This window comes from Sciurus vulgaris (genome assembly GCF_902686455.1).
Source record: "Sciurus vulgaris genome assembly, chromosome: 5".
NCBI classification, from domain to species: Eukaryota; Metazoa; Chordata; class Mammalia; order Rodentia; family Sciuridae; genus Sciurus; species Sciurus vulgaris.
In genome coordinates this window covers 161,649,801-161,666,761 of record NC_136465.1, presented here as the reverse complement: position 1 = coordinate 161,666,761, position 16,961 = coordinate 161,649,801, and the positions used below count along the sequence as shown (strand labels likewise).

At 37.0% G+C, this 16,961-nt stretch overlaps 1 protein-coding gene across 5 annotated transcripts in view; it reads right to left on the bottom strand.

The window, feature by feature from the left end:
- MYBPC1 (myosin binding protein C1) overlaps positions 1-16,961 on the bottom strand; it is an 83,103-nt gene that overhangs the window by 28,641 nt on the left and 37,501 nt on the right. For all 5 annotated transcript variants that reach the window (XM_079141364.1, XM_079141361.1, XM_079141365.1 and 2 more), the window contains 8 exons: positions 14,875-15,041; positions 13,745-13,877; positions 11,378-11,502; positions 10,364-10,469; positions 8,729-8,895; positions 6,919-7,081; positions 5,450-5,556; positions 4,988-5,121 (listed from right to left, as the gene is read on the bottom strand). In XM_079141364.1, coding sequence (XP_078997490.1) covers positions 4,988-5,121; positions 5,450-5,556; positions 6,919-7,081; positions 8,729-8,895; positions 10,364-10,469; positions 11,378-11,502; positions 13,745-13,877; positions 14,875-15,041 — 1,102 coding nt within the window. The remainder of the gene's footprint in view (positions 1-4,987; positions 5,122-5,449; positions 5,557-6,918; positions 7,082-8,728; positions 8,896-10,363; positions 10,470-11,377; positions 11,503-13,744; positions 13,878-14,874; positions 15,042-16,961) is intronic.

The window sequence follows — 16,961 nt, the reverse complement described above, 5'->3', positions numbered from 1 at the left end:
GATTCTCAGGTCATATTTTCCATATGACAAATAATAGCAAATACACAAAGAGAAAAAACAGAATATTGGGGTAATTTAGAAACTGGGGAATTAGACAGTAATGATTAAATTAACTTTCTCTTATGTTGGATCAGGACTTGTATGTAGGTCAACAACACAAAATTGAGACAACAGTAAGAATACCCAAAGTAGTTTTCATAATTCTTTTATTTTATAATAAAACAAAGTTCAGTCAATGTAGCCAAATGCCAACCTAAGATTATAAAATATGTCCTTCCTTATTTTAATGTGGAAAGAAAATATTTAGGGTGCTGTTACATGTTCCTCCTCAGTTTTCTGTATTTTATTTTTGTTTGATTGTTGGGCTATAATTTCTATAAAAGAATATTTATGCTTTCTAGAAACATGGTTCTATGAATTTTGACAAATTGATACAGTATGTAATCATCACCATTATCAAGATAAAGACTATTTCTGTCACTTCCAATGGTACCTCCATGTTCCTTGGCAAACAACCCACACCCTACACTTTGGTCTCTGGCAACCACTATCTAATATCTGTACCTAAAGCTTGTCTTTTTCCCAAGAGTCATATAACTGGAATCAAACAATATACTGCCTTTTGAATCTGGCATCACTTTGCACAATGCTTTTTAGATTCATTCATGTTGCTGACTCTATTACTAGTACATTCTTTATTATTGCTGGGTTGTATTCTATTGTACATTCCATGCTGATCACAGCATAAAAACTGCACATTGGTACAACTGAACTTTAGAGTTATTTCCAGGTTTTGACAAAAATGAACAAAGCTTCTACAAACATTGATGTATAGGTTTCGGTGTAGATATGTGTCTTCATTTGTCTCGTGTAAATAACTAGAGAGAGCATCATAGAGTTGTACATAGTAAGTACATGCTTAACTTTATTAAAAACTACCAAACAGTTCTACTGCAATTCATGAAAAGTGGATGTACCATTTTGCATTCCCACCAGAGATGTCTGGAAGTTTAGTTGTTCCATATCCTTGCCAACATTTGATACTGACAATTTTTAAGCATTTTAAAAAATGACTTTTAAAATATTTGGTCTATTTTCATTCAGAATAATTATTTTGAGATTCATCTGTGCTCTTACATAAATCAGTAACTAATTCCTTTTTATTGCTGAGTACACTTAAAATTGCATAAATATACTTAAAAGTTGTCAATCCATTTGGGGTTATTTTTAGATTTTAAATATTAAAAATAAAGTCACTATGAACATTTGTTCTTATAGTTTTTTTTATACCATATCACCTGCACATAAAGTCAGTTTTACTTCTTCCTTTTCAATATGGACGTATTTTATTTATTTTTCTTGCCTGGTTACCCTGGCAAGAAGCTCAAATACAATGTTGATTAGAGGTAATGAGAGTAAACATCTTCTCTTTCTTATTCTTCATCTTAGGAGAAAAGAATTCAGTCTTTTTTAAGTAGGATGATAACTATAAGATTTTTATGAATGTCTTCTACCAGGTTGAGGAAGTTTTTTACTTCTTAGTTTGTTGAGTTTTTTTTTGTTTTTGTTTTTGTTTTTGATTAGGAATGCATGTTGAATTTTGTCAAATTTTTGCTGTGTTTATTTATTTATTTACTTATTTATTTTTATTTACTTATTTTTGGTGCTGGGGATTGAACCTAGGGCCTTGTGCTTGCAAGGCAAGCACTCTACTGACCGAGTCATCTCCCCAGTCCCTGCTGTGTTTATTGAGATAATTGTGTGTCTTAATATCATAAACTTTATTCATTTCCAAATGTTAAACCAACTTTTCCTTTCCTTGGAAAAATACATCATTCATTTCAAATGTTGATGAATTTGATCTGCTAAATATTTTTTAGAAGTTTTTTCTTCTGTTCATGAGTGATACCAATTTGTAGTCTTCTTGTGATCTGGGAAATACATAGTGCTTGTGCTTCAACACTGAGGACACCAAAAGGTCCACAGTTTATTTATCCATTCACCTGCAGAAAGACATTTTGGTTGCTTCCAAGTGTTGGCAATTATGAAGAAAGCTGCTATAAACATTAGTATGCAGGGTTTTGGGTGTGGACACTAAGTTTTCAACTCCTTTGAGTAAATATTGGAGAAAAAAATTGCTGAACCATATGGAAAACGTGTTCAGTTTTGAAAGAAACTGATGGACTTTCTTCCAAAGTGGCCATAGCATTTCACATTCCTGCCAACAAAGATTGAGAGCTCTGTTGCTCCACATCCTGGGCAAGCATTGCATGTATGTCTGTTTGGGATTTTGGCCATTCTAATAGGTGAGTCCTGGTATCTCATTGCTTTAATTTGTAATATACTATTAACATGTGATGTTGGACATCTTTTCATGTGCTTACTTGCCATCTGTACATACTCTTTGAGGTGTCTGTTCAAGTTTCTTGCTCATTTTTAAATAAGATAAAGTGAGACCTCTTGGTGAGTTTATATCCCTGGACTGGTCTCCAGTGCTTCTCACTTGACCCCCACCCCTTAGGCAGGACAGGAAGGCCTGAGGGGGCTAGAGTTGGGTCTTTCCCTTCCCCCAGGTAGGGTAGGCTCTGATAAACACCAGCAAGTTAGGATCTGGTAAAATATTTTCTCCCCAATGCAAGCCCTGCCTGTTAGAAGAGAATGCTCTAACATATTTCAAAATGGTTTCTCCTGCCCCTGCTGGGATCTTTCTCCAGGATTCACTGTGAAGAGTTCCTGGAAGTAAAATTGAAAGAAGTGGGGGGGGGGGGGGGGGGCGGTTAGCCATGACAGGGTCCCCCTGTAATTTTTAGTTCTCAGACTCTTCTGAAGGAGCCTCTAGAAATTTGTCAATTACAGTCTATGTTTTCTTCTCTCAGCACTGGTTTCCGGGGCAGGGGTTTCTGCTCCTGGGTTGTGATTCTCTGTCTCTGCCTTTGTCTCTCCAGTGTCGAGGTCAGCAGTCTGCCTATCCTCTCACTTCTCTGACAGATCTCAGAGTTGTTCATTTTCCAGTTTGTTCAGCATTTCTCTTGGATGATGAAATGGCAACCTCCAGCCCCTTACATGCTAGAATAGAAATCAGAAGTCCAATTGGATGCCCCTCTTTCTATCCTATGTTTTATTTTGGATAATTTCTATTACTGTATCTTCAAATTTGCCTGTGGTATTTAATTAGCTATTAATTCCACCCTATATTTTTATCTGAGGCATTTTATATAGAGACATTTTATTTATAGTTTTTACCTTCCAGACAATTTGATTTGGGTCTTTTTTTTGTTTTGGTGCTGGGGGATTTGAACGCAGGGCCTCATGTATGCTGGGCAAGCACTTTACCACTGAGCCACATCCCTAGCCCTGACTTGGGCCTTTATAAATATTTTTCCACTCATTTTCTTCCATTTTATTATACTTTCTGTACTTTGAATGGAGAACTTGACATTTCTCCACCTATCTGCTTGAACTTTGGAATACAATGAACTGTTTTCATGTCCTTGATTGCTATTTCTAATACATGTGCAAGATCTGGGCTGGTTACACTTCCCACTCATTTCTCTACTGTGATGTTTGACCAATGGCAGATATTACAAATTTTACCTTTTTGGATGCTTGATACTTTCGTACTCCAAATCTTGAGCTTTGTTCTGAAACACAATTAAATTACTCGGAAATCGATTGAACCTTTTAGGGTTTGCTTTTCTGATTTGTTAGATATGTCCTGAGCAGTGTCCTGCTAATTATTCCCACAACCGAGGCAAAACTTTTGGAATGAGTCTCCTCAATGCACTGTGCAGGATGAAGCTTTCAGTCTGCTCTGAGGAGGGCCAGGCACTACTCCTGGCCTTGTGTGAATGATCCCTCTTCTTTTTAATCCTCTTTGATGGTTCTTTCCTCAGTCCTGGGTGGTTTCCTCAAAAACGTGCATTGATAACTGCTGAATACTTGAGAGGGACCCTCTCCGGAGCTCCAGGGCTCTCTCTGTGCAACTCCTCCAGTATGGCTCTGCTGAACTCCAGCTGTGCATGTCCTTATACGAAGGGAGTCCTAAACTTGGAATCTGTCTAGGTTTCTTTTCCTGGTACACTGCCTGGAAACTCTCTTAAGGCAGGAAGCTAGGGCAATTGTAGACACACCTGTTTCCTTATTTAGGGTCATTGCCTTTCATTGTTTGGTGTCCACTGTCTTGAAAAGCATTGTTCCTGTGTTTTGTCAATCTGGGGGCTTACTTCAGATGAGCATATATATCAGGTTCCTCTGATTTGATTTTGACTGGAAGTAGAAGTCTGCTTTTCATTTCTACTTTTCAAATGTAAAAACAGAATATTCTTTTTCTCTTCTTTTGCAGGAAGCCTTCAGCAGTGCTCCTCTTCCACTCCAATCTTATTTTTCTCTTCCTCATTCACTCTGGCCCAGCTGCGCCATCTTTCTTTCTATTCCTCCAGCACACCAAGCTTGTTCTCTCCCTCTGGCCTTTGTGCTTGCATGGCCTCCACCTGGAAATCCCTTCCCTTTCACCGTCACCTAGGGGGTTCCTTGTCATTCTCAGAGGCTGCCACTGACTATGCAGCCACTAGCTTTCGTGACATTCTCTTTTATCATCTTTATAATGCTAATTGCTATCCAGAGGGACTTTGATCTCTTACTTATATACTTATCTAAAATAATCACTATTTCTTCTCTATCCTACCCCATAGCATCAACAGAATGAAAGATGGGACCTTGTTCGTTATGAACAATAGCACACTTGACTACATAGTAGGTAGTTAGAATATGAAAAGTAAATGATTATCAAATCTGCCTGAAAACCAGTCATCTTTTTTTTTCAAAGAAATTACATCTATACTGTTCTTTTATACTTGGTTTTCCTTCTCTCTTCATCTGACTAAAGGAATACAAGGAGTGGGATAGCCTGTGTGTGTGTGTGTGTGTGTGTGTGTGTGTGTGTGTGTGTGTGAGAGAGAGAGAGAGAGAGAAAGAGAGAGAGAGAAACCTTATCTGCTCGGCTCCAAATGCACTTAGGAGGTGGTTCTCCAGAGACAGGAATCTCAAGACGAAGCTTATTTCCTGCAACCACGGTCACCGTATTGTCAGCATCAAGACCATCCAGGATGATCTTAGGAGGATCTGGAGTATTAAGCATGGCCTTTGTTATCAGACAGTCATTTCCATGTGACTATTTTGATTAGTGACTGGCTAGTATTAAACACTGGTAATAATCAGCCTTAAAAAATTGACTAAAAAGAGCATAAGAAGGGTTAAGGTAGTTGGTGCCCAGTACCTTGCAAAACTATTCCATTGTAAGATTTAAGAACCAAGTACTTATGATTAGTGACTAATAACCAGGTGATATATTTTTTCTTTAAATATCACATGATTTTGAATACAATTCCTAGGTAAACTAGAACAGACAAATAAGAATACAACTATACACTGATTTCTTTTATCTACTCACCAATAACATGAACTTTGGCAGGCAAAGTAACATTGTAGGCATCTGGTGTAAACACATAATCACCTTCATCTTCAATGAGCGCATTGGCTATAACCAACTTGTGGACTCTAAGAAAATGAGAAAAGCATTTCTAAGACTTTACAAAGACTTAGCCTACATATGACCTAAACTAAAAAGACACCTGTCTTCTATCTGTTTTACTTCTTTCATGGATGAGAGAGGGAGAAGGGAAGGGAAAGAGAAGGGGTGGAGAGAAAGAGAAAGAATGAATGTGAAGTCTTAATTATCCTATTTATTGACCTAAATTAGATCTATTTTAGAGTACATAGAAATAGTTCTACAAATAAAACCTGCTTATTATGTATGCAAGAGTCTATTATTCTTTTTTCTTCTCATAACTTTAAAAAGACTAAGACACAGCATCTCAATAATGCTACACCAAAGATTCAAATGACTAATAATAATCTTGACTTTGGTTTTACATGTCAAAGGAGTTCTTAATGAATATCAGATGGATGTTATGGACCCTTTCTCTACAGAAAGTGTGTATTTTGTACACACACAGAATTTTCTCACAGTTTCAGAGGATTTGTGGATTTCCCAAAAGTCCATTCTTGATCTTATAAGAGCCCACTGGTCCAAACTTAAGATCCTTGTCTCAGATCTTTGCTAGATTCTAGGATATTATGCCCACCTCCAAAGGGAAAAAAATGTGACATTTACTGGTGTCAAAAGACAACATTTAAACAAATTTAGTTTAAAGATCTTAGCTGGCAACTCTGGAATTGGGCAACACCTCATTCTAGAAGGTAGAATGAGTGTTCTGATGAGCTGAGCAGAAGAGGTTGGCTTTATAGACAGAAAAGAGCTGAAGAAAACAGCAACAACAAAAATTTGATTATTTCAACGTTGTTTTCCTTGTACAGGTTAAAGCAGTGGGGACTTCCTTATCATGCCCACTAAAACTGGTCTGCTTGGAATTTGGCTATTATTTATCTTTCTCTAGATTTCTTGGGAGATCAGATAAGCAACTTAGTTTTGGCATGGTGGTGTAGAACATCATCATGAGTAACTCCATGACTTGGTTGGCTGGGCTTAGGGCAGAAGCAAAGTTCAAACTAATAATCTACTACAAATCTTTTTTAACATTGGTCAGGGACAGTTAATGCTTTTGACCAGCTTTTCAGTTAGAATTCAGTATCACTTTTCCAACCTCTTGTTTAGATGCAACAAAATCAGTCAATGGGTTGCAAACAAAAAACCCCAGTGAGGTACAAATACAGGATTGAAAGTAGGACGTGATGCACAACAGAGAAATCGCAGGTTCTTGCTAGTTGCAAGCAAAGAACTAGCAGTAGATCATCTCCCTATGACTACTCTCCAATCAGAAATTGCATGAGTATGTAATTGAGGAAGTGAGAAGGTGGAGATGGCTACCAACCCTTGCCAGTGGCACCCAGTTTGCTTACTTTCCTTTGTGAACAACCTTCAGACGGTCACTCTCCTGAACAGGCAGGCCATTTTTAGTCCACTTTCCTGATATGTTTTCAGAGATTTCACACTTCAAGCATATTTCTTTTCCAAGTTTTACAGTCTGATCAGTCAGAGGTGTCAAAATCTTCAGAGGCCTCACTGTAGAGATGAAGAGCATCCTAAGTGCAGAACCCAAACTCCAGGCAGGCCAGCGTGATGGCATTTCACAATGCTACTCTCACTTCTGCTATCATGCTTGTTTTGAAGATGAGAATTTGTCCCAGTGCAACTGATACATTAGAGGACAGTTAGGGTATAATATAAATTTCACACATTTGATTTTACACAATTTCATCCCCCCTAAGTGGGCAAATGTAGAAAGTGGCACCCAGCAGAACTGAGTCAGAAAAGGCTGCACCAAATGTACCTAAGCACACCTCAAACATGTATCAGCAACCTCAGTTCACCTATAAGCCACATCTGTTCACATTGGAGATTACAACTATCCATCTGATCTCAAATGATCCTCCTCCTTCTTTGCAATAGCATGTGAACTCCAACCCTTCTAGCATTGCTTCCACAAGCAAAAGGCAGGTCTTTTTCAAGGTAAAGTGCTGTCATTATTGTCATATTTATTGATCATTTAATATGGGTAAATTATGCCACTTTTTTAAATGAGGTCCTTATTTTCTTTTTAAAATGTGTCTCTAGTGCTGTGCCCATTGTTTCCATTTCTTGAGTAAACTCTGTGATTTTTATTGCACAATTTTGCACAGCATAATGATTACTAGAAATGCATATGTTGAATTAGAGCAGCACTGGCTGTACTTGCTTTAAATGGATACAAAGATCAAGGCAAGGATCTGCCTTTTGTTGAAAAACGTTTTGATATTAAACTAAAATGGCCATAATTCCATGAAGCATAAGAAGTGTAATGAGATTGCTTCTGAACAAATCTGGGAGCATATAAACTACAACTGGGCCAACAAAAAGTAAGGAAACAAGATTTCTGTTCTGCATGTATTATCACTCACCCTGACATTTTGCTATTTAAATTTTCATGGCAAACTGGGACAGATTCTGTCACTGAGAAGTGATTACTGTTAGAGGACATTTGGGAAAGTACATAGGTTTTCTCAAAGCTCTAGAGCCTATTAGCTGATAAGCTCCTACTCCTTGGTTGTGTGCTCTCAATTATGTCCCCTTGGTTTGAATAATTTTCTTCTTACCCCAAATGTAATTGCAGAGTATTGGTTATTTCTTTAATGACTAGATAGTATGCTTACCTGTAGATTAAGCAAACATTATCAAGATTTGATATCTAAGTATTTACCATCTATTTTTATGGTCTTGGGATTAGAAACTTTTGGGTAACTTTTCTAGCTGGTGATTTTTTTTTATACTTTCTTCCTGGTATTGGGGGTCTACTATTAAATTGAGTAGCTGGTTCCTTTCTCAGAGACCCTGACTGATCTGACATAGACACTCAGCTAAAATGGAATCCTATTTCACATCTTCAAAAATGCCACAAGTAGCTGGGCACTGTGGTGCACACCTGTAATCCCAGGAACTTGGGAGACTGAGACAGGAGGATCATGAGTTCAAAGCCAGCCTCAGCAAATAGGGCTGGGGATGTGGCTCAGTGGTCCAGTGCCCTGAGCTCAATCCCCAGTACAAAATAAATAAATAAATAAATAAAATGCCACAAGTATAAATCAAGTAGATTGGAACTTTCCTAAAACTGGATTAATGAGCACAACATGATTAGCCCACCAACTCAGAAGACACCCAAGCAATCTTACTTACAGTCAACGCTCAGTTTGGCAGATGACTGTCCTCCCGTTGTCATCACTGAGTATTCCGCACTGTCGGCCTTTGTGGCTCCCTCTATGATCAAAATGTGTTTTTTGCCCTCAACTCTAATTTTGTATCTTGATTTCGGACCAGGGAAGATCTCTTCGCCATTCTTAAACCTGAGTTAATGTGGATCATAAAAAAGTTTTATAAAACAACTCCCAGGAAACAAACTTCATTAGTCCTGTTTCTCGCTTTAGCCCGGAGTCTCACAGAGTTTCTAGCAGATGCCAGAAACACAAGAACAATTTGCCAAGTTAAAGAATATATAAATCACCCAGCACTCAGGAGGCTGAGGCAGGAGGATCTCGAATTCAAAACCAGTCTCAGCAACAGTGGGGCACTAAGCAACCCAGTGAGACCCTGTCTGTAAACAAAATACAAAATAGGGCTGGGGATGTGGCTCAGTGGTTGAGTGCCTCTGAGTTCAATCCCTGGTAACAAAAAACAAAACAAAAACAAAAACAAAGAATATATCAATCTATCTGCCGATGGATTCCTATTATAACAAGTATTGTCTACAAATATAATATTAAGAGAAAATAAGCCAATCAAATGAAGATGCTGAACGTGGTTAGTACCCCCTTCTGGGTTCTTGACACATTTTAATAATAGCTTTGACAATAGATTAGCATGAACAATGTACTCTGTACCAATTACTACAGATTCCTCCGTGTGATTTACTCTACTTGCCGACATAACATTTCATTTTAAGATTTTGAATCTTCTAGTCTTTGATTTTGAGATTACTCACAGGGAACATGTAAGAAAACACTCTCCACCTGACCGGGAAAAAAACCCTTTTATTTATTTATTTACTTTTTTTTTTATGTGCAAAGAATCAAACCTAGGGTTTCACATATGCTGAGCACATATTCTACCACTGAGCTACATCCCCAGTCTGGATCTTTCTAATTTTTTAAAATAAATTATTTATTTATTTTTTAAAATAAATTGGTGATTCTCAGCCTAAAATACTTTTCTGGGGGTGCTGTAACAATACAGTGATGAGGCTGTAATCGAAAAAAATATGTGTTTTTCCATATAAGTTGTCAGTAAAGCATAGTGAGAAGAAGAAGACTAGTGTAGAGATTCAGAGTATCCCTGGTCTTTGGAGTCAAACAGACTAGGGTAACATGAGTATTTATAAATGCCTACCTTCCTACTTCCTTACCAATACAGATTTCTGGATCTTTTCTCAGTCTTATAACTGAAAAGAACCCCAAGATCATAGAATAGTTTTAGTTGTCATCTTTTACTAAGGTTGTGATCTCTACAAGGTCAAGAGTCTGTTGCATAAAGTCATATGTACTTTCTGTTCTATTAACTAGTAAGACACTATTTTTGTCTATTAAAAGTGAACAGAGCTGCATGCAATGGTGAACACCTGTAATCCCAGCAACTCAGGAGGCGGAGGCAGAACGATTGCAAGTTCAAAGCCCACCTCGGCAATTTAGTAAGACCCTAAGCAACTTAGTGAGACCCTGTCTCAGAATAAAAAATAAAAAGGGTTGAGGATATGGCTCAGTGGTTAGGTGCCCCTGGTTCAAAAATTTAAAAAGTACAGGCATCAGGAAAACTATTTACCATTTCACATTGGCATCATCTTCAGACACCTCACATTCCAATTCAACTCTTTCCCCACAATAAGCATTCATATCTTCCAGCTGTTTGGTCACCATAATTGGAGGTTCTAGGGTGAAAAGGGGAGAAATCAAAATCATTAAATATTCAAAACATGTCTCCCAAACCCTGACTTGTTCACAAATGAAAATCCAACAATACCAAAGCATCACCTATGTTTCATGTCATAGTAAATAGGAGGTGAGGTTTTTTTTAATGTCTGTTCTCAGGAAAAAAAAAAAAAAAAAAAAAAAGGACAACCCCAAGAAAGTTCTCTCCACTTCCTCAGAGCACTCCAAATTAAATAAATCATTGTTTTAGAGAGCAGATAAAATATGTATCAAAATCCTTCTTTCAACCAATAAGATACCAGGTGGTAGACGCTTCTGATAAGGAGAATGGATAACACTAAAAGTTCTTGATTTTGGTTCTTAAAGAAGAATAGAGATTACAGAGTTATCTGTCATCAGAGGGCTTCATAAAAAAAATAAGTGATGTCTGGCTTCATTTCACCCCTCCCGTTCTTCACAATGTCTTCGTCAATGATGGTCTACTGATGCAAACCACCAATGCCCTCTTATGATGAAGCTGGTTTCAAGAGAATCCTATTTGTTATCAGTGGAGGGTGTGGAACAAAGATCATCCAGTGAAGTTTGTTGGGTTTCAGAAGCTATAACTATTACAATTATTGTGCAGAACAAGGCTTGGCTTGAGTCAGAACTATGAGGCAGTTTTACTCAGCTGTTCTTTTTCCCCTTGACTTTTCTAGTGTTAAGACAACTGAAGAATCTTTAGGATTCATGATACCTGTCAGTACACGAGGCCTCAATGCTGGGCCAATCTAACAGCCAAGATGAACCCTTTCTAGAAATGCTGCTATCTCTGAAGAAGTCCTCTGGCCTTTCATTTTGATCATTACCCCTGGGAGTAATAATGTACTGGGAGTAATGATGACCATAGGAAGAAATTTCATCTTACCTCTCACAAAGAGCTCAGTAGAACATTTCTCATCACCAGCTGTCACATAATACTCTGAATCATCCGTCAGCGAACAGTTATTGATAAACATGATTCTTTGGCATCCTTTGTGTTCAAAGATGTATCTGTTTTAAATGGGAGGAAGATAAACAGAATTCATGAACTTAATATTATTCTTTGCTTTATTGTCAGCAAAGATGGTTTATAATTTGGTAATATTTGCAAGTAAGGGAAATAATTTTAATCTTCCATTTTTGTAGCATATATTTTACATAGTTTAACATCGAACAGAAAATAATTTCCATCTTTATGATTCGTGATATATATATGCATATTTATAAACACTAATTTGTTCCTGTTTTCTCTTACATATGGTTTTCGTTTCAAATATAAACCACCTCTCACATATTTACTATCTGATTTTTAAAAATTTGCTCTAATTAGTTACACAAGACAGCAGAATGCATTTCAACTCAAAATTGTACACAAATGGAGTACAACTTCTCATTTCTCTGGTTGTACATGATGCAGTCACACCATTTGTGCAATCATACATGTAAATAGGGTAATAAAGTTCATCTCATTTCACAATCTTTCCCACCCCCATATCTATCCCCTCCCTTCACTCCCCTCTGCCCAATCTAAAGTTCCTCCATTCTTCCTTGCCCCGCCCTCCATGATGGATCAGCATCCACATATCAGAGAAAACATTTGGCCTTCGTTCTTTTGGGATTGGCTTAGTCACTGATTTTTTTTTAAACTCACTGTTTGACAACAAGTTATTTTATTGGTGCATTGTATTTATATATAATTATGGGGTTAATTTCAATATATTCATAAAATCATAATAACATAATTTACTCCATTTCAATCCCAGTACTGCCCCTTTTCAGTTCTTCCTTCCTCCCCCTAATTCTCTTCCTCTACCTTTTTGGTCTTCCTTCTATTAATTTACTTTTTTTTTTTTTAATTTGTGCATTATAGTTATACATAAAATGAAATTCATTGTAATATATTCTTACATGCCCATAACATAGTTTGGTCAATTTCATTTTGCAGTTCTTCCCCTTTCCCATAAACTCTGCACATTCTTTTAAAGATCAATCGAAGTGCTTTATGAGGGGGCAGAGACTTAATCTTATTCATTGATGTATTTCATTCATTACCTAGCACAGGTACACAGCAGACTGTCAGGTGCATAAATGCTTGTTTAATTTAGGAATTATATGACTTTAATCACTACGGAGGTAGTAATTCTATACAATGTGATGGCTTTTTGTGAGCATAAAAACCCACGCTTTCATATCACAGTTGACATCTATTAAGAAAGCATTTGAGTATTCAGAAAAAGAAAACAGGAAGCCAAGAAGACAACAAAATGTAATCTGTGACCTGGATTATGGAGGAGCATACTACAGCATTATAACAGACTAGAAAATGTAGTTGGAGTTGGGAAATTTTCAAATTGAAGACTTCAAGAACAAAATATTTCAACACTGTTTTCTGGATAAAACTCGCCAAATAAAATTATGTTTTGGTAACTCCAGGCTGTCTTTATGAGATTTTTGCACCAGATATAAACATTATTATTACAAAGTCACTCTTTGGCATGATCACATTAAGAAATTGGAAACCACCTAATTGTACTCCAGAAGTGACAGATTTCCGGGATTAAAGTCTTTTATCAATGTACACGTGGCTCTTGTTAACTTAAAAAAATATACTGGAGTTGAAAATCTCTCAGGCTGAGGAGGATCTCTGTAAAGTAGTTTCATAATAGACTAGAGATACCATCAGACATCAGGGATTAGTTTGTCTACTTCCTTTGGGAGAGAGCCAAGAAATAATAAAACATGGGCTTAGACCTGCATTTCATTAGATCTCAACATGAAACAGTTCTAACAGAACTCAAAATAGCTCCTGAATTGAATATAGAGGGTATTCAACCATTATCAAATACAGATACTATTTTCAAAAAACAAAAGTCATCTAATTATGAGGTATGACTCCCAACTGGCATATCAAATATGTATTTCAAAAAAATTTTATTTTATTTTAAAAACTAGGAAAAGTTTGGCAATCTCCTAAATAATTACATATAACCTGTAGTGACACTAAATCATACCTGGGAATCATTTGAAATAGTCTGTATAGAATTAAACATAAAGTGAAGTTTATTTTATATAATACTGTGATTTTAGTAATCACAAAATACATGAAGTGACTAAATTTTTATTCTCCCTTCATATGATTTTGCATTTTAACTAAAAAGTCCTGTATTCTCAGAAAATTAAGTCAAACACTTTGATTTACTTAAACGCTTTGATGTACTTATTTTTGTCATTGATACTTGCAAAGCTCACTTACTTTGTGCTGGGTCGAATTTCTTGGCCATTTTTGTACCATTTAACCTCCAACTTTGGATCTGCCAGTTCCACAACAAACCTTACTCTGCCTCCTTTATCAACCTGATATGCAGGATCAAGAATTTTTGCAAAAGCTGGTAGATAGAAGCAACAAAAATGTGTTAATTCGTGTGTATATATACTATGAATTTAGTCAATATGTGTCTGAGAGCAAGGTGAGATGGCACATGCCTGTAATCCCAGGGACTCAGGAGGCTGAGGTAGGAAGATTGCAAGTTCCAGGCCAGCCTCAGCAATTTAGTGACACTCTGACTCAAAATAAAAAATAAACAGGACTGGGAATGTAGCTCAGTGGTAAAGCACACTTGGGTTCAATCCCTGGACATTACATACATCTATCTATCTATCTATCTATCTATCTATCTATCTATCTATCTATCTATCTATCATCTATCTATCTATCTATCTATCATCATCTTTCTGAGTACAGACAGTAGGAATGACTGCTTATGTAAACAAAACCAAACAAAACCACTTCTGTATTTCTCTACCTTTATGGAGGTGGGGGGTGTGGGTAGAAATACAGAGATTTTTAAAAAGAGGTAGTAAGAGTCTTTAAATTCTGCCTGAACATCAACAAAACAATAAACAATAATGGGATTTAGGTATCACCAAACAGGCAACTGACGACTTAGCACAGAAAATTGAAGAGCTAATTATCTACTTAAAATGTATTCCTTTCTCTCTTTTCCCTCTTCACAAAGGTATTTCAAACCACAACAAACTACAACCACTTCCGATGCCCGGGGAGACGCATGGTTGCTTTACAAAACGTATTGAGCGTGAAAAGTGGACTTCCCAAAACCAAAGGACTGTAAGAATATGGTGATAAAACAAAGAGACGCAGGTTGTCCTCTAACTGAGAATCGAAAGTCGGAGCGAGGCGGAGGTGGAGACTAAAGAAGGGAACCGCTGAGAAGTTCCCAGTGGCAGCGGACATTTACGACTCCATTCCACGAGGTAGGTGGTACCCCAGTGGGAGGCGGGAAGAAGCACGGCGGGGGCTTCACAGACGCCTGGTCCCAGCGCACCTGCCTGGGGCCCGCGCGGCCACGCCCCGCGCGCACTCACCTGCGCTCTTCTTCTCCACCCTGCGCATGCGCTTGAGCCGCTTGAGCATGCCGCGCAGGTCGGTGATGCCGTACTGGAAAGCGATCTTCTCGTACTCGTTGGGGTTCGCATTCTTCAGCAGCTCCCAGACGTCTACCTCGGGTTCCTCCTCCTGCTGCTTCACCTCCCTATCCGGGGACAACCATTGCCTAGTTTAGTAGCTGCTCTCACTCCTAAAAACGCGGAAGGTCGGGTTCCCTGTCCGACTTTTCGGTTGCTTTTCTGTTTAAACCCTGGGTGTTCAAAGCCGCCAAGTCTAGTTGACTTGTTTTACTCCCCCGCCCTCCCCCTTTTTTGGAGGCGCTGGGGATCGAACCCAGGCCCTTGAACCTGCTAGGCAAATGGTTTTGGAGCCGCTTCTGATCAATAGAACAGCAAATATATGCGCTTATATTAATACTTTCGTTTTCCTAATTAAAAACAGTTTTAGGGGAGCAGAGGATATCAGGAAATATACTGAAAACAGTTCAAAATTTAATGGAAAGTGAGATTTTGAGAAACTTAAAGAACGGTTTTCACCTAAGATATGGGTATTGCATTCATTCTGAAAGTGGATGAAGAACTGAAAGTTTTAATTTTGACCTAGGAATGAAAAACGACCTCTTTCTATGTTATTGATATACATACCGGTACAAAGACATTTATTTCAAATCTTTGGTTTTTTGCCAGGAGCATTTCCCCTTGCATATTAGTAAAATATATACATTTTGTTGTTTTTTATATTTAAAAAAAGTGAAACTACCATGAGGACTTTTATTTTTCTAGGTTTTTTTTTCCTTTTTTTTTTTAAAGAAACTTGTTTTTCTAAATTGGCAGGGGCAAAGAATGGTGAAATTTTTAAAAAATCATTTTCATCTATCTGGAAAGTTTTTTGGAAGCAGGTTACGGTTGAATTATAAACATATAAATGTTAAACTGAAAATGGTTTAGAAAAGCATGTTCTTAGGATAATTATCAAAATTATAAGCTCAAATTTTGATCACAGACTAATGTATAGGACATTTAAAGAACATATAAAAATATATACGTAGTATTTAAAATGCCCTTGTTTTTCCTTATTTCAAAACTCCCTGGGATAAAGACTTTAAGAAAAGGGACATAGTATAAATACAAAATATAATTTAAATGGGTTTTCTTTATTGTCTAAATGGTTCTAATTTTCTTTAAGCTTAGTTGACTCTTTTTATCTGGTTAATTTGGAAATGTTGCACTAACTTCTTAACATTGGATTTGGATATGATTTTCCAGACAACTGGCCAATCCATCTTATTCATCAGTGTGAAAAGAGATTCATGCTATAGGGTTAGGTAATAATGGGTTACTTATGTTGCTTTGTCACATTAATCACACCTATTTTAGATTTTCTTTTTATACTCTTTTGTACTTTGAGAGGGAAATTCTGGGTCGTCATCATGGGTAAAGTTTATGGGAAAGGGTAGGAAAAAATAATATTCACATGAAGTTCAGAGTGACTTTAGCAAGAATAGCGTCTAAATATCTAATTTCCATTTTATATTGTCATGCAAATCTTTTCACCCAGTGGGACAGGAGATTACTGAAGCCAATCTCCTGGAAAATGGAAGTGAGAGGTCATTGGTCCATCTTAATGGGAAGGATTAGGCAATACCATTAGGCAAATGAGCCCCGGAAAAAAATCAAGCCAGAAGCATTATCTTCATCTTACTGAAATGAAAATTCACCCTCTATTAACATGAGAAAATTGAAAAGTTCAAGATAAATGTCTCAAGGTTGGAATATTGGTAATAATTTGCCAGATTTGCAAGCAGTCTACATTTCACATTCCCATCTTTCAAAATATTTTAATAGGAAGTCTTGCAGGAATTACACTTAAAATGTGTGTATTTTTTTCTCTGTGGAGAAAAATATTTTTATGCTTTATTATCTATCACATTCCAGTGCAAATATAGTCCCCAAACTTTAAAATTCTGCCATACCAGATTGTTATAAATTTGTATTTTAATCAAGAAGAATTACACACGTGAACATTTCAAGTATCCTCCTGATATTGTTGGACAGATTTAAAGATA